General features: G+C 45.5%; 1 protein-coding gene across 2 annotated transcripts in view; it reads left to right on the top strand.

Moving 5' to 3' along the window:
* Nucleotides 1–22,998, top strand: part of EPAS1 (endothelial PAS domain protein 1) — an 83,840-nt gene that overhangs the window by 40,970 nt on the left and 19,872 nt on the right. Inside the window, exons 2-7 of one of the 2 annotated variants that reach the window (XM_036925851.2) lie at nt 1,906–2,007; nt 4,854–5,044; nt 13,470–13,621; nt 14,037–14,121; nt 15,654–15,772; nt 15,866–16,071. In XM_036925851.2, the coding sequence (XP_036781746.2) occupies nt 4,996–5,044; nt 13,470–13,621; nt 14,037–14,121; nt 15,654–15,772; nt 15,866–16,071 (611 nt within the window). In that variant the 5' untranslated portion in view covers nt 1,906–2,007; nt 4,854–4,995. The remainder of the gene's footprint in view (nt 1–1,905; nt 2,008–4,853; nt 5,045–13,469; nt 13,622–14,036; nt 14,122–15,653; nt 15,773–15,865; nt 16,072–22,998) is intronic. The other variant, XM_036925850.2, reaches the window with a different exon arrangement.

Here is a 22,998-nt window from a genome sequence, read left to right as displayed (position 1 = left end):
TAACACCGCACCACACCCCAGCCCTACAGTGATGGAGGCTGCATTCTGCTAAGGCCAACAGCACTGGGTCCCCTTCTTCCTACTCACACCCTGTTTGACCTCGGATATTGGTTCTTAATACTACTTAATCCTAATGTTCTAGGTCTTTTTCCAAGGTGACTTAGGGATATGTTTCCCCCCACCATCCATGAAATCTTTATGTCACTGTATCTTTTTCAAATCTTAGCCCTCCTCTTCGTTTTGTAGTGTGTATAAGCATCCAATTTGTGCGAAAGTATCTAACACACATGGTGCATGTCAAAGATGTGCAATAAATAGCAGTTTCCCTGCTGCTAGGGGAAAAACCTTTGATCGTGGACCCAGAAGAACTAGGTTTGAGACGATGCCTTTTTGCAAGTTACTTAATCTCTAAATCTCCCCTCCTTCATCTAGTAGATGGGGACAATACTTCCTATCTCTAAGGGTGGTTGTGAGAATCAAATGAGCACATGTGAGAAAACATGGTTTGTGACCCCTTAAACACTGTAAGGGTATTGTTATTTGTCCTTACAGTATAAGCTGAAATCCTGCCTCCCTGAGCAGCCTTCCTGACTTTGTTGCCTCACACCAGCTTGTTTCTTACCTTAACCACTATTATAGTGATTGCTTTTACTTACATCTGTGGTCAGTGGGGGTGTTTCAAGTTGTTGACTCCCTACTTAGACTGCACACATCTTGAGAATAAGGACTGTGCACCTTTCACATTGAGAACAAGACTGTGTATCTCCACTCCGCAGTTCCACGAGGTCCAGCATGGAGCTCAGTAAACACTTTTGGGTTGGCATGAGGACTCAGTTGACTAGGGCCACATTTATGTTGTGCATTCCGTGTATCAAAAATACTGTGCAGGACCACCCTGTAGTCACAGAAGGGCCACCAAGAAAGACAGAACTCTGTAGAGAGAGAAATTTGGAGTAAGAAATAAATTTCTGAGTCTTTTCTAACAACTTGGAAAATTTAGGATAATCTTTTTTTTTTTTTTTTTTACAAAAAAACAGAGAATTCTATGCCATGTCTAGAATTGTTGTTTAAAAAATACCTGTCTATTGCAGTTAATTCTAGAATGCATCTAGGGAGACAGAATAAAGTATAAGTATTTTAGAAAGTGGAGCCTTATTGACCTAAGAAAGTTCAGCAACATGACACAAAGAACTGGTCAAGATCAGCCTGATGAACACACACACCTCCAGCCCTGAGAGAGCACTAATTTGGAGATGAAGAACAGCTGTGTGGCCAAAGTCTAGGTGTGATGAATGCTCAGATTTGCCAGATAATGGGACCATTGTTATCTGCCATGATGATTTTCTTTTGTGGAGAGCTTACTTCCAACCTTTGTATACTTACTTCATTTGATCCTGAAGACATCTCTCCTGCCATTCAGATGAGGATATCAGGGCACAGAGAATGTGTTTTCTTGTCCAAAATCACATAGCTAGGTAGTCTTGTGGCCAGTATATCAAAAGACCAGTGCTCCTAAATTCCAGTCACCTGTTCTCTTTGCTAAGCGGCCTGCCCTGTGATCAGTCGGTGCGAGGAAGTAGACCGTATGCATCATTTGGCCTTAGGTAGGTTTTACCTTCACACTTAGTGTTAATTATTCTTGTTCTTGTTCTCAGCATTGCTTATTAAATGATGGCAGGGTTACACATTTTTGTTTTTCCAAGATTCAACATTAGACAGATATCTCTGGGCTGTGTCAAGGTTAACTGGACATTCTAATTAAAGTCACGCTAGTCTCAAAGTGCAGCTGTAAAACCAAGGTAGCTAAAAGGAGCTCACGACTTTTAAAACAAGAAGATGTATAAGACTCTCAATTTTCTTTTTCTAAATGTTAAGCTGTTGCTGTTTCTTTATTTCTTCCTAAAGCCACTATCTCCTGACTGTTAAGCAGTGGAAAGAGTATTGGCCTAGGAGAGATGAGTTCTAGCCCTAGCTCTGTCACTAAGGTCACTACCTGCATTGCCCTAGGTAAGTAAATTAACCTGTTTGGGCCTCAGTTTCCAGATCTGTGAATGGGAATGATAGCAACACCTATTTTGCCAATCTCACACATAGATTGTGAGGATGGAATTAGCGGACACCCATGTATCTCAGGACTTCTAAGTATCTGCTCACTGACTGTACACTATCCAGGTGTTTTTACAGGCATTGTTTTGTGACCTTGGGCAAGTTACATATTCTTTCTGGGCCTCAGTTTCTACACGTGTAAATTGTACTTACAGTACCTACCATATTATATTGCTGGGAGGATTATAATGAGGTGATAATGGAAGGTTCTTGGTGCAGTGCCAGGCACAAAAAGTCTGCGCCAGTAAACATCTGGTCGAGGGAGCACGGCAGGACCCAAACTTCAGATGCCCTTGTCAAACAGAGCACCAGCTCTACACTGCCCTCTTCCTTCCCAGCTCTTCCTCTCTGCCTTGTCTGCCCTTCCGCTGTGCAGAAGGGGCAGTGGCAAAGGAAAGCTCTATGCATGCAGTCATTGGTGTTACATCACAGCCTGTGCTGGAGGTCGCTTCCACCCCAGGACGGCTTCTTTAGATGCCCCAGTGACTGGCCGTGTGTTGATGATGCTTTTGTCAAGGAGCACAAGGGTTGGTGCTGGAGAATGGAATCCAGCATCTTAAAGATTCTGGCTCTCATAACAGGTAGGCATGATGTGTACAGTTGTAGTGTCCTATTCCTTCCTGCCCTCCTTTCCTGTGCCAGGATGCCTGCCAACCTTGAACAACTGCTTTTGCTCCGCCATCAGAGGTCAGGACTGAAATGCAAACGAGAGGGACTGATATGCAAACTACCACTAATGGTCTGGTGCAAAAGCACAGTGATCCTAAGGACAGGTTCTGAGAGGGTGAGAAGGGGGGGGTGTTGTGAGGGTAAGAGTTCTGAGAGTTGGAAGTCCAGGGAGTGAAGCAAACAAGAGTTAGAAGAAAAAAACAGATTCTACCCATTTCACAATTTTTCTAAAGGTTCTTCCTGACCATCAACAGTTGTTGGACATTCTTCCACAATCTGAATATATGAGGCCTTATCCATCCAGGGAGCTGGATGTTTTATTTTTTAAAATGAACCATGTCACAAACTCATAGCAGTGTCTCTGCCCCAAATCTTGAGGAGTTTGAGAGGCATGTCAACATTCCATGAATCCCGAAAATACTGATTTTTCTGTCCAGATAACAGGCTCTAAAGCCAAACAAAAGAAGCAGCAGCCCCTGGTTTGGGAAACCACAGAAGGGAGGACAGGCAGAGCAAGCTGGAGCTGGTTGGGTGAAGCTTGAGCGATGGACTACACTTTCTAAAAAAATAAACAAACTTCTTTATTAAAGCAATATAGGTTATTTATAGAAACACAAAAAAACACAGACAATCTCTAAGAACAAACAAAAGTCCTAGCCTCAGTGACCTGAAACTGCTAACATTTTTGAGTACAGAAGGCAAGGCAGTCATTTATGAACACGTGTCTGGGTTCTGATGCTCACCTTCCTGGTGCAAAGCCCCATTCCCCAGTTACCTGCCCAGAGGCTGCAAGTGAAATTAGTTAGTTTATGTGGGGCTGTTTCCTTATCTGTAAATTAGGGATAATAACTACTTCCAAGGGTAGTTGTAAGAATTGAAGAAGCTAGGGTAGTAGTGCTTAAAGCAGTCTCTGGAACATGGTAAGCACTATGTCTGCAGTGGCTGCAAGAATAATAGTTGTTATTATTTTGTTTGGGTTCTAGAATTTTTCCTATATAATGTGTAGGATGTATTATGTGTAATACACTTACGTGGAAATAGGATCATAGTGCACTCCTTTGTAACATTTTTATTCTCGTGGTCATCTCTTCATGGACAGATTTGTTAATAATACTAGCTGACATTGATTGCTTACAGTTGGGATAAGTCTGGTGCTAAAGATTTTGCATAAATTATCATATTCAGTCCTCACAACAACCCTGTGGGTAAGTACTATTATTACCATTTTACACATGAGAAAACTGAGGCTGAGCAGTTTAAATAATTTAAGTGTACAGAGCCAGCAAGTGGAGACAGAATTTCAATCCAGGCCAGCTGATTTTTAAATTGGCCTGTGCTGAACATTTCACATGAGCTTTATCAGAAGACCAGGATTTCATCCAGACTCCCTGAAAGAGGCAGGCCTTGGTGTGTGTCATCTTTCCTACTGTCCTGAAAAGGAAAGGAAAATGAGCCTGAGGCAGGCTGGCGATCTAGGATTAGAGAGAAAACAGGTTTATGTTCACTCCTTTTTAACCCTTGGCAGGTGTGCACTTTGGGACACCACACTCTGTTCCTTCTTGAGCTCTAATGTCATTTTAGATTTTTACTCTCTGATACGAAATAGGACCTAAGGTCCAGAACTAGGCTTAATTTTTCCTAAGTGCATTTTGTCCAGAAAGAGAACCTGAAGCAATTTTTCATCTTGTTCTCCACAGCCTTTGGCACAGCCACTGGCCGTGGCCTCCTCACACTTCCCTCTCTATCTCTGTGCATTCACCCTAGTCCCAGATAACTCACAACCAGGTCCAAGGCATTGCCAGTTGATTAATCAGCAGGTCTTTGCTCAAACCCCTGTTCTGGATGCCATGGGCACAGAGGAGGAGGCAGGAAGTTGAGAAGATAAAAACACACATGAGAACAGAGCTGACAATACAAAGCAGAAGCTCAAAGTGGCTTGGATGATTAGTGTGAGCCCAAATCAGTTCCGTGGGAGAGTTTAGCTGCTCCCTGGGTTGGGGGCCTTGGAGGTGTCTTGACCAGGGTGTGACAGGCTGACAGTGATGTTTTAGGGACTAACCGCTTCTCTCTCAATTTAGGAGTAGCTCAGAGAGGAGGAAAGAAAAGTCCCGAGATGCTGCAAGGTGCCGGCGGAGCAAGGAGACCGAGGTCTTCTATGAGCTGGCCCATGAGCTGCCCCTGCCTCACAGCATCAGTTCCCACCTGGACAAGGCCTCCATCATGCGGCTGGCTATCAGCTTCCTGAGAACACACAAGCTCCTGTCCTCAGGTGAGACTAGCAGACTCCCCCAGGCTGGTGCTGACAGCAGCCTTGCCAGCGTGCCCTCACGTGCTGGGGGCTCAGCTGGGTGAGGGTCGGGATGCTGTGGGGAAGGTCACCCCCCCACCAGGGACTCCCGCTTGGCCCAGCTTCCACCCACAGAAACATCGTCCTTAGTGCTTTATTCTTTCATGCTGAACATCTCCTTTCCAGCAATGACCTTTAGAATGAGTGCAGCCATGGGCTAAGGAACAAGGTCAGGACCAGGGAAGTCCATGGGCCCCTGGAGCTGAAGATGACAGAGAGGACTGGGAGGGCTAGGGCAGCTCTTGCTGGCTTCCTGGCTGCCTTGCCATCTCACCAGAAGGCCCATGCTCTGCTCCAGACTGAATGGTTAGGAAGCTTATCTTCCTGCTACCTTCTCCAGGAGGGCAGAGGTGTAGTCATCTCATTTTTTCCCTCTAACTAACCAGTATGCCAAGAAGATGATTCAGTGTCCCTGCTCTTGGTTCCCTCATCTGTAAAAGGGGTTAAAAATCTTTATTGCACAGGATGTCTGTGAGAATTAACTGAGATGATGTCTAGCGCGCTGACCCAGCCACACTCATTCGCACTGGCGAGTCCTTGGCGGGTAACAGCCTCTCCACAGAACCAGCTAATTCTCACCCTCCCTGGTATCTCTGCAAGTCTCAAGTGCACAAAACCTACTTTTCTCACAGTTCACATTCTTCAAAAAACCATTTCCTGTTAGTCCTGACCAGAAGGAGGTGGCCCAAGGAGTTTTCCAGTTTCAGATCCTTTATGACGGACCTGTCTAGTTGGTCAGCTTTGTAAGGAAACAGGGTGGTGGGTAATGCCCCCACAGCCGGCTATGTTGCTACAGGTGGACAGTGGCCGAGGTGGTGAGTGTGAGGTGTGTGGGAAGGCAGCAGAAGGTCCTTTGGGGCTTGGTTTTCTGTGTTCCTGAGTGAGCCTGGTGCCTCGGAGCCAGGTGGATTCTGCCATCCTGTTGTGAAATGGCTATTCTGGGAAAGAAACCCTGAGCGGGGGGAATCCAGTGTGAGGCGGGGAGGCCAGACCAGCTTGTGCTATTCTGAGCCCTGGAGCACAGGAAGGATATGGGGGAAAGACTTTCAGAAAATAGGATGACCGCTCAGTGGGTCCTAGGATTGGAGGGCTAACCCTGCACTGCAAGTCTGAAGAGTCTTGGGACGGAGCAGACAGGAGGGAGAGAACCAAGGCAGAACCATGCTCTACAAATACTTCCAAAGAAACCATGCGAGGCAATGGCAGGTTCACCATCAGAGATGCTACAGAAAGAGGGAGCAATTGGCTGGAGTACAAGAAAGGCCTGGAGATACCATCACAAGATACACTTCCTTGTAAAGAGGCTTATCTTCCTGGATAGGTGAGGGCAGTGTCTGATAGTGTTGGGATCATCTGTACATATATATAACATAGGCATTTAATGACTAGACGGAGATCCCTTGCTCATACCCAGAAATGTCCTTCAACTTCCCTACTGGGGTACTTCAAATTCTACCCTCAGACATTAATTCCTCTGGGTTAGTCATTGCTTCCTTCCACCACCAGCCCAGAAAGGAGTAATACATTAATCCTGGGATAACTCTCTGATTGAATTTGAACTTGTAGAACATTTTTTCTCATTTCACAGATGATGAGCAGTGAGGTGAGAAATCACTGGGATGATCACAGATGATGAGGAAAGTTAAGGTTGCTCAGAGTCATGCATTTAGCAGATGGTGTTTCTGTACCTGGAATTCAATTCCTGTTGGATCCTGGTCCATGGGAAAGACAGATAGGGAAGGAGAGGAGCATTCTGCAAACCTAGGTAGGCAAAGATGGCTGGCCAGCTGGGGGAAGAGGAGGGTTCTCCCTTGGCAGGGGAACGGAATTAAACAGAAACCCCTGGGGGTTGGTCCTGAGCAGCAGGGATGCAGAGGAAGTCCTCACACACGCAGTGAGTTGCTTCTGTCCTTTCTTTTGGTGCTGGGCTTTGGTTTCCATGTCTTCCCACACAAGATCATCCTTCTCAGTAGCTCAGAGATTGGCTTGGATAGGACTGCGAATCAGAGGCTGGGCCCTCTAAACATGTCTCCCTGGGTGTGTGCTGGCACGAACCCCCAGTGTGCCTGACACGCCCAGGGACATAGGACCAGATTAGCCACAGCGAGACATCACACGTCTGCTCAGAAGCTGTTGCAAGTTGTGGACACAAACTTCCTGCCCTGTGGCTGGGCTTGGCCAAGGACCAACCAGAGCCTCGGCTCGTCCGTTCTGGTCCTCTCTGTCCTGAGAAAGTATGACGGAAAAGGATAAAAAGTGTCTACGTTTGGCCGTCTGGTGCTGGTGTCCTTGAAGGAGCAGTTCTCACAAAACATGCATCACCCAGGGGAGGAGGTTGCAGTGTAACAGAAAGAGAGTGGGATTGATGGTCAGACAGACTTGCTTTGGGACCTCCGTTTGGCTGCCTCCCTTCTCAGCAACACTGTGGAATCTCTTCACAGTCTTTGAGCTTTACTTTCTCATCTACACAGAGGGGATACCAGTATCTAACTTGCGATACAGTTTGAGGATTGAAACGATGAGTACAAAAGCCCTTACCTTCCTGCCTGACACATATTAGGCTCTCAATAAGTTGTAGCTTAGAAATAAAAGCTGTTAGGAACAAGTAAATTGATTTATGATTGATAGGCTTCTGGAGAAATGATGTCAGAGAAACCTCAATGTGTAAACTCTTACTGTCTTCCTGCCCACCTTGCAGCATTTTCTCTCCACATGCAGAGTTGCCAAGCTTTTCCAAGTCAAAACAAACCACAGATTCATTATTGAGGCATTTCTACCAAAGGTGAGCACCCATGTTGGCTCCCTTTTTAATAGGAAATAGCTGGTTGCATACCTCAGAGTTCAAAAGGCTAAAAAAGACCAGGTTTTGCTTTAGAAAAGTTTCTTCTTTACTTAGTAACACATTTCCCTTTGATTTTCACAGTAGGCTATTCTGTGTGGGAATGTTGGAGAGGAAACCCCAACACTGAGAAATTCAGGCTGGGAGTCTGGGCTGCCGATTGAGATTAATATCACAGGAAGCAAACTGAAACAATAGCTTTATGATATTAGCTTCCACACTGGGCCGAGAACAGAACACTCTGACAGGAACATCAGTGCAAATACTGCTCAATTGTCTTAAATCCTCTTTCAAGATGAACCCCACAAACTGTGGCCAAATGAGAGTCGCTTCTGCACTCAGAGGGCACCAAAGAGCAGTGAAATAGGCAACACTGGCTCTGCACTCTGCAGTGGATTTTAGGCTTCCTCACACTTATATGTGGTGAAATCGAATTCATTTTACACAGCAGCTGGAGACTGAGAAGAAGCAAGGTTTCTAAAGAAAAATGTCAGGTTTATTATTGATTCATTGGCATTTGCTTAGTGAAGACATCAGTCTTAATCAGAGATTATGATTTCCTGATCTCTAGACTACTACTAAGGGGAAGACTTTCAAATGTGGGACAAGTGATTTTAAGGATTTTACTGTGAACTTTTCATAGAGGACGAGTGGGACCGAGGGAAAAATTGTGGAGGCAGATGCGGTTTCTGATGCCCAATTTTCAGACTTCTTTTTATAGACTTTCACCCCTACTTTTTTACTGTCCTACCCCTCCCTACAACCCACCCGCCAAACCAAGGCCTTTTTCTGTTTTGTCTGGAGAGGAGCTGAGAAGCTGATTCATCCTACAATATCAGTGGCTGAGACTGGCTAATTTACAATTTCTTCTAAAGATACTGACCTTGTTTACATCATTCTCTCACCTTAAACCAAAAAAATCTAGTCAATCAGCAGGTATTTGCTGACCTCAGTCCTGTGCTACATCTTAGGAAGGACAATATAGAAAGGTAAGATAGGATAATAAATTATATAAATAACAAAGGAATAAATCACTCATGGTGGGCTTTCAAGGCTCATTGGGACACCAGCAGACTCAGGTTATAACACAGTGCCTTCTGCCAAAGATGTGAGGGTTGCCCAAGCCTACTACCGGTAATGGTGGTGTTTAAGGTATGGATGATGATCGGTAAGTGGTCCAAAAATAATTTCCTTGTGTCTTGACTGGGACTGCTCTTGCCATCAGCATACCCAGGATAAGGGTAGTGGTGAGTCTATGGACCTGGAAGAGCTGGAGGGGAGGAATCCGTTTAAAAGGGAAGCTCCACAATGATAACTAAGTGGTGACTGACTGCCAAGCAAATCTGAACCAGGAACATCACATCAGAATGATTCTAAGAACAGGCAAAGCATCCTGGAGCCTCTCAGAGTAGGAACCAAAAAGGGACAATGATCCCGTTGGAATAAAAGTGCATCCTGAGCAGCAGCACCCTGTGATGGTCTGGGCTCAGAGACCCAGTCAGAAGTGTCTGCCCTGCTGCCCTGTCCACTCATCCCAGACGCCCAGATCCTGCTGTCCCTGGGGTCCCACCTCACATGGGTGGTGCCGCCTGAAGGAAATGAGCGGTGCTCCGGAAAAAGTGCTCCGAAACCTCAGCCCGCGCATATCCTGGCTGTGGGGAGTCATCAAAGCCTGTTTACTGGGGCTATTTTTAGCATTAAAGAATCTTGTTGTGTCCCCAGGCTGAGTGCGCTTCATCTCAGCAGAGTGCCGCTGACTTTAATGACCTGTGTGTCTGTGGGGTCAGACCCTTCCTGGAAACAAGTGTTGGAGACCTAGAACCCCAGGTGCCTTGGAGACCCCATCCCGGGGCTCATTAAGCACCTACTGTGGACTCTTTTTCATTCGGCACCAAGGGTTTCACCTGGTTTGTTGTGTGGCCTCACAGCAGTTTGTCTTCCCCACCAGTCAGTAGATGCCTTGAGCAAAAGGATTGCTCTTACACCTCTCTCTACCCCTGATCATCCCTAGGATGGGACTGAGCACATAGTAGGTGATGCTTGTTCATGGGGGGCCTGACTGATTTCCTGCTTTGCACCCAGCACAAGGTGGACATGCATAGTAGGAGTATAATCACTACCTAGTGAATGTGCCTGACACCGAGTCAGAGATTAATGATGCATCAGGGAAGATGTGATGTTCCTGTGAGAGAGCAGAGGAGAAGCAGAGCAGGTGTCAACAGGGGCCGATGTGCCTGAGCCCCTGGCCCCTCAAGGGAAGGTCTGCCTCTGCCCTTGGTTTTCAGCCTCAGCTCCAGGCTGGCAGAGAGCTAGCCAGGTTCCTTCGGAAGCCCCCAGGAAGATAAGCAGGCACTGTGCAAGCAAATAGTTCCACAGACAAAAAAGACCCCATTACCCCAGAGTCCCCAGGGGCCAGCCTGCTGGCTTCCTGGTCCTCCAGCCATTGTGACTTCGGTCCCAAGATGTCCTGTTTCCATTCGTGGTCCCTGACCACCCCTCTCCCTCCCGGAGGCCAGCTGGCCAGCTGCTATAGCCAATTTCGCCACCTCCTGGAAGCAAGTGTACTGGGCACAGATGGAAACCAGTTTGGCTGTGTTGGAACTGTTAAAAACAGGAAATTTTAAGCAGAACTATTTCCTCTGGGCCTAGCTAACCCAAGTAGAGTTGTCTTAGGATTACTTCAGAAGTCAGTGTTGCCACTGAGATCAAAGAAATTGAAGAGAGAAAAAAGGCCAGCAATCCCAGGGCTGACCTTTGCTGTCTGGAGAAGGTAGTCACCTACCTGGTATGATCTAAATGGTGCTGAAAATCTCTCCTCACCCATCCCCAAAATAGGTCACCACCTGCCTAAATAGGTTCATTTTCCCAGCTTAGGGTCACTCACAGGATTGTGAGTTAAGACAGTGATTCTCAATCTGTGGTCCTTAGGCCCACAGCATCCACATCACCTGGGAACTTAGGAAGGCAGGTTCCCCAGCTCCTAGCTGAGACCTCCTGAACCAGGAACTCTGGAGCCAGCTTCATGAGTGTGTGACCTGTGCAGTCTCCCAGGATGCCACACTTAGAAGGGCTCTGGATGTGGCTTCACTGTTCAACAAGAGGCCCCTCATTTTTACTTTGCACTGGGACCAACAAATTATGTAGTAGCCCTGAGCTCAGAAAGGGCTCTGGATGTGGCTTCACTGTTCAACAAGAGGCCCCTCATTTTTACTTTGCACTGGGACCAACAAATTATGTAGTAGCCCTGAGCTCAGAAATCCTTATTTTAGCAAGCCCCTATGTTCAACTTTGGAAGTGCTGAATTAAGTCACTGTCTCTACTAAAGCTTCTGTTTTAGTAGTGCTGACATTGGCGGTGACATCACCCACACTTGAAATTTGGTTCATTATCATCAGTTCAGCTGCCTATTTAGTTGGCGAAGACCCTAAGCAGGGATCAAGTATGGGTATGTGTGTGGTATAAGGCCATTACCAGATAGTCTCCTATCTCATAGCCCAACTGCCTGCACCAGGGTGTGAAGAAGAAAGACCTCTGATTTTGTCCTACCACATCAGTAACACAGAGGGCAAGTCACCAGGATACTACTCTGCACAGCGCCACTATCGGCTCCAGACACTGGCCTGTCCCCGGATGGGCCTGCTCTGTTGCTCTGCAGAAATAGCAGCATCTGCAATTCCCGCACAGTCACTGATCCTGGTCCTGAAGGGGAATGGTCCCTAGTGGTGCCATTGAAGCCCCTTGTCAGGAAAATCTCCTAATTTGGACTTCTTCTTGAGTAGTAACAGCATATAGCCCAGAGCTTAAACTCAAGGGAAAAGAGAAAAGAGGACCAAATAAATCCAGTGCCCAAGAGAAAGGCCCTTCAACCTCATTTCACAGCATCCATGTGTCCCTTGCCAAGTGGCTCATAAATCTAATTGCATTTTGCATTCCCTAAAATGGACTCAATTTGAAAGACTCTCTTTAGTTAAGAGAATATTAACTTTTATAAGTGACAAATTGCTCTCTAATCCCCTTGTTCTGAAAATTAAGTGAGGCATTCTTGGCTTGATGTTCATACTGGATGAATACAAACATGTGTTTAGAGTTAAATAATGAGCTAGAAATAGGGCTGAAATGAAGTCTGTGGTCTGAGAATAACAACCAAGGGCCTGGGGCCTGAGAGCTTTATTTGTTCCATCCAAGAGCAGAATACATTTTGTGGATAGCAGAGGTGTACTTGACAGGCCAGGGCTGCTCAGAGTGATGGGGTGCGGTGTGAGTCCTTCCCCAGCTTGCCCCTGGCAACCACCTCCACTGCTTGCCTCTACCTCAGTAGCCTCCTCCCGCGGCTTTGCTGGCTCTCCACATCGATCCGCGTGCCGTGGTGTGATCAGTCTCCCCAAAGCAGTCTGAGATGCCGCCTCTCCAGGACCCTGGACCCACTTGACCAGCCCAGTTGCTGAGACTGGAAACGGGCCCTCCACTTTAGCCAGACGGGCCCCTTCTCAGGCCCTGGGAGGGAGCCGCCTCCAGGCTCTACTGTCTCGGTGTTTTCCAGCGTCTGCCCAGCCCCCGCAGTCCAGAAAGCTCTTCTTTCACTTTACTGTGAAATCTTGTTTTTCATTTCTCCTCAAATGCTCTCTTTGAAACAATTTTCTCTGACCATCCCAAAGAGATCCCTCTTCCTCTGAGCCCTCGAACACTTACTGTTTACATTCCTCTTTGGGTGCCCATCTCTTTTGCCTTAGGTCTTTACCTAGACTTGCATCTCTATTTGCTATAATTCTGTCTAGGCTTTAAGCAATTTGAGGGTAGTGACAATATCAAAAAGGGGAAATAATTCACAATGGTTGGTACTGTTTTAGGCATTTTCTTATTCATTTAATCATTTAATCCTTAGAACTCGATGAAATGGAAATTATTATCCCTGTTTAGCTGATGAGGAAACTGATGTTAAAAGAGGTTGTTACTTACCCCAAATCATAGCCTAATAAGAGGAATAGAACCTGTGTTTGACTCCAAAGCCTGTAAACAGTTGGGAGTGTGGTTTCTGGATTCAGCTGCTTGAGTTCACTAGCTACAGACTTTATAACCTCTGGCAAATGACTTAATTTAACTTTTCTAAGTGTTGTCCACAAGATGAGTAGAGCATAGAACCTCCCTCAGAGATGTTGTAAAGATTATATAGCACAGTCAGTACAGTACCTGCTATGTAGCCATTGCTCAATATACGTTAGCAGTGAAAATTATTGCTTCTACTACTACCAGGATGGCTCTCAATCTTTGACTGCTGCCCCTACAGCCGTACTGCCTGCAAAGCCCCCATCAGGGTGTCTGTCCTCTGTCTATTGTTACTCATCCAGTCCCCACTGCTTGGGCATGTGGTGGACACTTAAATGATTGGCAGTGTGCTTTTCTGGAAAAGTCCGCTTAATGCCTTTGAGCCATCTCCAGCAGACATCTGTCCATGGCAGGCTGTTTTAACACCACATTCGTGCATGCCATCCAACCCTCCTTTCTTTCCAGTTTGCTCTGAAACTGAGTCTGAAGCTGAGCCTGACCAACAGATGGACAACTTGTATCTGAAAGCCTTGGAGGGTTTCATTGCCGTGGTGACCCAGGACGGTGATATGATCTTTCTGTCAGAAAACATCAGCAAGTTCATGGGACTCACACAGGTGATGCCCTCCTCTAGCTCTTTCAAAAAGGGAGAGTGTTTCCATTTGGGGATCCATCTGGTCACATCCCTCGTGCCCTGTTCTTGCATGTGCCCACCCTGCACCTCTCTGAGCTCAGGCTACAAGCCTCAGGAGCCCACCCCCAGCCCATAGCGTTGGGCTTGGCATTGTTGACAGCCATCCTGGTGGGTGGCTCTGCTGGCTACACTAACATGCCAACCCGTGTGAATCAAGTGTCTGTCATCAGCGCAATCCTCTGTTATATCCATATGTCTGGGGACCTGACACTGGGTTGGAATATGAGAAGACCTGATTCAGTCACCTCCTTATCTTCAAACTGCAAGGTGACTCAGCTTCCTCTTGGAGACTTCTTCAGTGTTAGGCATAATGGAGCCCAACCTTGTTTTTGAAACAGGTAGAATTAACAGGGCACAGTATCTTTGACTTCACTCATCCCTGTGACCATGAGGAGATCCGTGAGAACCTGAGTCTCAAAAATGGTAAAGTATTTTTCCTTGTGTGTTGCCTCACTTCTTATACCACCGGGGAGGGGGTCTGCATTCCCTTTGCCTATGAATGTAGGCTTCATGGGTCATGGCCCTCATGATCCAGGAAAGACTGACATCCCTAAAATATCCAGAGAGCCTGTGCTGTGAGATACAGGGACCTAGTGCTCAGAAATCTCTCTTCCTGGCCCCTCATGGTACCTGATAGCATGCTATTACAGCACTCCTTTGAGTTAGGACACCATTTCTCGAAGGTTTCATAACCTAAGAGTCCAGCATCTCTGCCAAATGATGCTGCCCAAACCAGTAAACGCGTCTGTGCCAAAGTGTTCATGGGAACTGTTGCAGTTATCTATTGCTCTAACAAACCACCTAAACCATAGTGGCTAAAATGATCATTTTATTTCCTTTCCCAATTCTGTGAGCAGTTCTTTTGCTCTACTCAGTGTCACCTGGGTTTCCATATTCTGGTGAATGGACTAAGTGGCATGACCAAGATGGCTTACCCACTCCAGGAACCTTGCAGCCAATGGCCGGAGGGTGGGGCTCAGCTGGGATGCTGGCACAGTTGGACCCTCCTTTCCATGGGGTCTCAGAGTCTCTCCCACCCCACATGACGTCTCCAGGGTAGCCAGACTCTTTATGTGGCAACTCAGGGCTCCTAAAAGTGCAGAAGTAGAAGCTTCCAAATGGTTGTGGAGTAGGCAGAATGTAGACATGGATGAGGCGGGCTCAGCTGGCACTCAGTATGTTCATCACACTGTTTCACAAAGAGTGGAAATGTTCTGAATGGGCAGGCTATTTGGAAACTATCAGGAAAGAAGCTTTGTTGCTTTGGTGATTTATTAAATTCTGGCTTAGAAATAATATGTTCCATGTTGAATTAATCCCCAAAGTGAACTTGGTTGCCAAATCCTAGGAGATTTGGATGTGAGGTCTCTCTTGAGCCTTGACATATGTCACTTCAGAGAGAAAGCTGAATACAGTACAGTATTCTGAATGCAGCCATTACAGGTTGAAAATAGGGCACCAGAGGGTTCAAATTCCTGAGAGACAGGAATGAAGAAAAGACAGGGGTGTCTGAGGGACATTTCTAACCCAAGAGGTTCAGCCCCTTAAAGTAATTGTAGTCTCACCCAGACTGTCCCTTGGAATTTCTTCTAGGGAACCTGGGCCTGCCCCAGGAGAGGTGTGCTGAGATTACTGCTCGTAGTCACTCATTGCCTTGCTGCTCTGAAGTGAGCACTGACCATGTGCGAAGTACATGGGAAACAAAATAATGGAACAGCCTCTACCCTTCAGGAGCTTCACTCCTGGCGGGGGGAACAAGTCAGAGATGAGAAAGCATTGGTCCACATGCCAAGATGGTATTCAGCATTCATGGCAGGTCATGGGTGTTAAGAGAGGGGATCCTTACAAACAATATGTTGCCCCCCCCCCAAAAAAAAAACCTGCAGTGGAGCCTCTCTTCTGAATATAAACATAAAACTAAATTCAGCCAGTTCTCTCCACTCTTCCCCATCCAGGCTCTGGTTTTGGGAAGAAAAGCAAAGATATATCCACAGAGCGGGACTTCTTCATGAGGATGAAGTGCACAGTCACCAACAGAGGCCGAACTGTTAACCTCAAGTCGGCCACCTGGAAGGTAGGATGATGCCAGGCCTGGGTTGGAGTCCTAGGTGTGCCCCCACCCCTCAGTCTCTCAGCCCACACCTGACCCTCCATGGCTGGTCCCCAGGTGTTGCACTGCACGGGCCAGGTGAAGGTCTACAGCAGCTGCCCCCCTCACAGTAGTGTCTGCAGTTACAAGGAGCCCCTGCTCTCCTGCCTCATCATCATGTGTGAGCCCATCCAGCACCCGTCCCACATGGACATCCCCCTGGACAGCAAGACCTTCCTGAGCCGCCACAGCATGGACATGAGGTTCACCTACTGTGACGACAGGTGGGGGCCCGCGAGTGTGTGTGCCATGACCAGGGCTGGGTCTCACCTGTGTGTGTGTGTGGTCGTGCCTGTGATACAGGCATGGGTCTGGGGCACAGATGTTGTATTGCTGGGTGCCAGTTTGTGGGCTTGTGTCACTGTTCAGTCCCACCAGTGCAACTGAGGGGCTCCTAGACCATATTTGGTGGTTCCCTATTGATGGCAGTGTCAGGGTCTGACCACAGAGCTCTTACAGTGTGTGACTCTGCTGTCACTGTGATTGTTGTGGTGTGTACAAATTGTTTCCATAGGTTTCAGGCTCCCCAGGAAATTGCCAGGTCAGTCTCCTTCTGCAGGAGATGACGGTCTGGAGATTTCCACTGGCACCCCCAGTTCATAGGCCGGCTGGGAGCTTCAGGTTCTGGCCTGGAAACTGCCTCCTGACTGCATGGCACTTGCTCTCTTCTGTGAATGAGCTCTTCAAAGAGATCAGCCTTTCATCTTCCTGGGTCACCCCCATTCCTGCCGTAGCCTAGTTTTGAAGGCTTTTCACTGAAAGATGCCGAGCCAGACCCTAACCCCCAAAGCCAGGGCCAAGAGGAAATTCTCTTGTGGGAGGTGTAGTCATCAAGAACAAGACAGTCTAGGTTCAAATCCAGTATGTGACGTTCAGTGGTGGCCATTCTCTTCCTAAACTGTGTCCTTTGGAAAGATGTCTGAAGAGCACTGCGACTGGATGTGCAAGCCGTGTCAGCTCCCGTTCTTGTTCCAGGTGAGGCTGAAACAGGTGGGGAGGAGCTCAGGCCGTGGCAGCAAGGGTGGGAGGGGGTGTCAAAGCTGGAGCGCAGCTCCCTCTGTGCCCTGGCATTGGGAGAGTGAGGGGAGCAGGAGGGGTTAGGAGGATGAAAGAGAAGAGATGCCGTAGGGGGGGCAGGGAGAGCCAGGAGAAGGGACCCGGCCCGAGTCCACCTAGTTTGAGTAAACGCCAGAGCAGCCCGCAGTCTAGCACGTGCAGACCTCCCAGCCTGAGCCCCGTCCTCCGTGGCCTGCAGAGTTGCCATTTTACCCAGAGTCACAATTCTTGTGGCGACTCTTCACCACTCCAGCCTCTTCCCTCTCCCCTTTCTAGGGTTTCTGCTTAGGATACCCTGAGGTCTCGGCTTCCCTTTCTCTAAAATGGACATGATGATGCTTTCTCAGCCTGTTTCATGGGGTCCTTGTAAGAGAAGATAATGGCTGTGAAAGAACTTTGAAAAGTACAAACACTGTAACTCAGGGCAGGCTTTGAGTCACTGCTTCTACCTCGTTCTGGCCTTCCCCCAGAGCAAATCTCCCCACTAAGCTCAGGAAGCCAAGATCACTTCTGGAGGCATGCAGTGGCTGGGGCCTGGAAGAGAGTGGAGGGGCCACCGGCAAGAAACTGCCTTGCCTCCCCCTCCAGCAGGAGGCCCCAGCCCGGGGAGAGAGCACCTGCTCGGCCTTCCGTGGGCCTGCACCTTTCCCTCACCTGCTGGCCATCCCAGGTTATCTGGCTCTTCATGGATGGGGCCCTACTATCTGGGCTGGGCTTCTGTCCCCAGATTCTAGAGTGACCTGGTGTTGGCTGGTGCCCCTTAGAACTGGGCACCACTCCAGGCACAGTTGCAGAGCTTCTGTAGCAGCCTCCTGAGTCATTCCTGTCCCCGGTTCTGACCACCATGGTGCCAGGACTCAAGACTCTTGGAGGTAGTGGGTAGTTATATAAGTAGAAAGAAGTACTTTAACCTCATAGGGAGAAAATGTCATGTATGCAGACTTTTGTCCTGGAACTTTGACACAGTCAGCATTTATTATAGTTGTTAATACTGTTTACTGTGATAATGATGATTAGAGATGAAAATTGTCCCAAAGGAGGCACTAGAGAAATCCATGTTGCATGTAAGGTTATTTATCAGATGCAGTCTTTGCCTTCAAATGAACATCATGGGCAAAAGACACCGTTTTGTAATGTGCACCCCTCTCTGTAGTTTTCTGAGAAGATGTAGAGAATCCCACTGCACAGTACACATGTCTCTGACCTTGGGGTTGGGTGGTGCTCTCAATGCCTTAGCCATACAGCCTAGGAGCAGCTGTAGGGCTGTGGACAATGAAAGCTGTGGGTAGCCCCTGTGAATGAAGCACATCCCTAGGGTCACCTCCACACACACACACACACACACACACACACACTGGGAAAACCCTACTGTCCTAGAAAGATGTCATCTCTAGATAATAAAAAAGTGATTTTTTTATGCTTAAGGTGTTGATTCTTGTTAAATTGAAGAAAAATCTCCTTTAGAAAGAGTAATTTGCAGTTACCCTTCATTCGTTATCTTGTTTTGAATGAGTTTCAGGTCATTTCCTAAAAGCAACTAATGTTTGGGTAAAATAAGAGGAGATATGAGGTAAAATATGAGGAATTGAGTGCCTAACTGGCTGTACAGGAAATGGGCACAGAAACGGGTGAGACCATGTGCTGACTGCTTCGTTTGGTTCAGAGCTGGTAGGCAGAATTGACACAGACTTGAAGGAAGTGATTAAGGGCTTTGTGACTCAATGTGAGAGTGATATTGCTTATGAGTTCTCCTGGGCACATTGCCTTTTCAGCAAAATCTTGCCTTTCGACTGGAGAGGTGAATGCAGAGAGATTTAAAGACATAGAATGCTGTGACACATGGAAGTTGCATTTAACCGATTAGCAGATTAGTTTTGACAAGGGCACTGACATGGCTTAGACAGTTTATAAAGTGACTATTTTAAGTCCTTAATCCCTAAATGTTATTTCTCAACTGCTTTGATGAAGACTGGGTTTTTTTTGTTTGGGTAGCTTGTTTTGTTTATACTCTTTGTATGAGGGTGGACACACACACACACACTCTAACATATTCTCCTTAATATAACCCTTCTGAGATCAATGCTTCAAAATCAACACTTCCATATAAGAGCTAATGGGTTGCGGCGGGGAGAAGGGGAGTTGGGGAGAGGTGGGGGGTGTTGAGGGGTGGGGGTGTTGGGGAGTGGGGGGGCAGTAAGGCCGTTCAGTTAATCAGGGAATTAACTAAATTTAATGAAATCTGACACACATGAGGGACTGTGATTTCCCACAAAGATTATTTTCCCATAAGGAAAATTAGGAAAAGTCTGTTGATAATATAAGGCAATTAGAATCCACAAAATCACTTTTGAAGCAGTTTGGTACTTTTTCTTACATGTATTAAGACCATAAGCATAAACAAGACAAGGGTCTTGGAGAGAACGAGAAGGGAGAACAGAGAGGAAACAGAAAGGAGTAAAGGGGACTCTAACCTTGTGTTTAACTCTCAGGTTTGTTTCCAAAATTAATTGAACCTGAAACAACCTATTCTGAAATATCTGACATTGAACAAAGGAATGCACATGGTTCGAAATGCCTCTGTCCTGCTTCTCTTATTAAGGGTCAGAGGATAATATTAAGTCCTGTATTAATTATATGAAACATGCTAAATATTTTTTAAAAGTGGGTTCTATAAAAATTTATATGTCAGTAATGTTTACATGTATATGGTTGACCACTCTGGAAAAGGGAACAAAGTTGAGTAGCCAGGTTGAAGAAGAAGAATGTCCTGATTATCAGTGTAATTGACAATCTCACTTCCATTTAAGACTGATACAGAGCATTATACTGTTTCTTAAAATACTGAGCAACCAATTAATAAATGGTTATTTATTGAGCATATGCTGTGTGTCTAACCCTTTGCCATAGACTATTATGTCAAAGAAGTAAAAGACAGGATTCCTGATCTCCAAGAATTTAGAGTTTGAGACATGATCAACTTAATGATACCATAGTAAGTGGTATAAAATAGAGCATTCAATCACACGAAAGGAAGATAAAACTCGTTCCCAAGTAGTTTGGATTTTTAAAACGGGGTGGTTCTTAAATTCATGTGTAGGTGCCACCTAGTGGCGAAAGAGATTAACTGTGAAGGGAGCCAAACCATCCCAGAGGGTGAGAAGGATTTTTTAATTCACCATAATCCCACTGTGATTTTGTCAGTTTTATGAGTCTTTCTGTATCTTAGAAATAAATTATAAAAGCAAATTAATTGGATAGAAGCAGTATCACTGTGAGGAAACAGGTATTACAGTAAGAATTTCTGATTAACAAAGAGGATCATTGTAATCTTTACAGATAAAGAATTTGAGGACAACCCTATTTTGTCATTGGATTAAGGCAGCATAAGGTATAATAATATCACAAGTTTAATAAGATGCCTGCATTTCAAATGTTGTGGATCAATTTATAATGCTCTTTTTTTTGGTCAAATATACATCACAGTGGTTCAACAGTCCCCCTCCCCGCCACCACCTGCTCCCCTCCCCTTCAATAACCACTGGTCACTTCTCAGTGTCTATGTGTCTAATGCTGTTTTATTCCTTCTGTTTGTTTTGTTTTTATATTCCACAAATACATGAAATCATATGGTATTTGTCTTTCTCCACCTGGCTTATTTCACTGAGCATAATACTCTCTAGATCCATTGTCGGCCTCCTCCCCGTCTCCAACCTGCAGATAAAGGAGGCGATGTGATGAGATATCAAAGACTTGAGTAGACCAGCCAGGGGACTCAAGGCATACCAGCTCAAGAGTGGTGCTGAGAGGGCACCTCTCATATTTATTTCACACAAATACATCCAAGGACAGTCGGTGATCTCATGCATACAACTGTTGGCTCATTCTGATCTCAGTGCACAACTCCTTCTGCAACATTCCCCAGCACAACACAATGGGGGAGATAACTATGTTGCAGGAACTGGCCTTGGCCAAGATAAGATGTTCCTAAGGCATGTATCACTGACTGTAAGGAGAACAAGCAAGCCTTTGAGCCCACAATCCATCCATGTTGTTGTAAGAGACAGGATTTCTTTTTGTTTTATGGCTAAATAATACACCATTGTGTATATGTACCACATCTTCTTTATCCATTCACCTACTGATAGACACTTAGGTTGGTTCCATATCTTGGCTATTGCAAACAGTGCAGCAATAAACATAGGGATGCATATATCTTTCCAAATCAGGGATTTTGTTTTCTTCAGGTAAATTCCTAGAAGTGGAATTACTGGGTCAAATGGTATTTCTATTTTGAGTTTTTAGAGGGACCTCCATATTGCTTTCCACAGTAGCTGCACCAATTTACCGTCCCACCAATAGTGTAGGAGGATTCCTAGTTCTCCATACCCTCCCTCGCCAGCATTTGTTATTTCTTGTCTTTTGGATAGTGGCCATTCTAACTGGTGTGACATGATACCGCATTGTGATTGTAATTTGCATTTCCCTGATGATTAGCAATGTGAAGCATCTTTTCATGTGCCTGTTGGCCATTTGTATTTCTTTTTCAGAGAAGTGTCTGATCAGGTCCTCCACACATTTTTTTATCCGGTTTTTGGTTTTTGGGGTGTTGAGGTATTTAAGTTCTTTATATATTTGATGCATTCTTCTTAAACAAAGTTGAAAATAGCAAAGATGATAATAGTGACAGGTAAATGAGGATCATAAAGAGAATGTCAATGAAGAGTCATGAGTTGTAAAACACACACACATCAAAACACCTTGGAAGGCAAAGCTATTGAAGTCTGAGAAGAAAATAGGCTGACTTCAGGCAAATTAACAATAAAAGATTATATACTTTAATTGCACATTGAGATACATTTAATAAATTATTTTACTTTTTTATGGATGGGTTGGCATCTTTAAATTCAAGGTGATCTTGTTGATTAAAATATTACATGTAGTTTTTTAGTTTCGTATATAGTCAACCTAAATATTTTTACAGACATACACATGAGTCTTTCTTATACATCTTATATAAGAGGGTATAGTGTGTTCTTTAAATTCCTGAGTTAGAAGAAACTTTAAATGCTTTCTTTGTGCAACTGTGCGTCCTCCAAATGATGTTCTGAAAATCAGCCCTAACAAAGTTTAAGCATATATATATGTGAGAAATACTTATGTATTATCCTGTCTAGTCTGTTTGAAATACTTCCTGGAAAAGGCAGTTCTACAAATCCTCTGTGGAATTTATTTCAAAGTTTAATAGACCTCACAATTCAAAAATTATTCCTTGTACACCATCTTCTTCTCTCCTGATACAGCTTCAAGGCAAATTTCCTCTGACTGTTTGTGGATTGCAAAGTAATGAAAAGCGGCCTGGCATTTGGCGGCAGTGAGCAGGGTCAGTCCAGGGTTGAGCCAAGGCAATCTTCCTATATATAAATTTGCCCCACCTATACATCACACAGGATGGAAAGTGATTATCCATTAACTACGAGAGCTGATTGTATAGATTTCACTTAGCCATGTAATATTTGAGGAAAACACAAGGCTTAAATTAAGTACTATTGCGTAGAGCAAATAAAATCTGGATGAAAATATATTCAAACAGAAGGCACTGAAATCTGAGTTACTGAGCAGACAGGATATTATTAAGGAAATATAATTTCAAAGCTTATAAACATATATAGAAACCAAAATGAGGTGTATCGTGCATTGCGTAGGAGAGGTCATTGCCAGAAGGATGGAAGGAAAGAAAGCCAACTTTAATATAAGTGTGGTTTATTAGCAAATGCATTCTTTGGAAAACAAATAGGTGGTTACAAAGTACTTAGAACTTTTATCCTCTTTAAATAGCTTAAATATTCCCTAACCATCTTGTTTACATGATTAATTTACTAAGCAAATCCTTTACTTGTGTAGGGAACAGGGGTTAAGAACTGCAGCCAGACCTCGTTTGACTCCAGGCAATGGAGTCTCAAGTCAGGGAGCTTGCTGCCGTGTCCCATATGAACGTGCAACTTGGCCATGTCACTGGGCCAGGAGCAAGTCATCGGAGGCTTTTGCTGGATTTCTTCTGCCTCTTAAGGCACTGGCACTGACAGTGTAGCCAAGAG

Source organism: Manis pentadactyla, chromosome 2 (assembly GCF_030020395.1).
Source record: "Manis pentadactyla isolate mManPen7 chromosome 2, mManPen7.hap1, whole genome shotgun sequence".
Classification (NCBI taxonomy): Eukaryota; Metazoa; Chordata; class Mammalia; order Pholidota; family Manidae; genus Manis; species Manis pentadactyla.
Note: the sequence above shows the minus strand (reverse complement) of the source record. Positions and strands in the feature narration are given on the sequence as shown.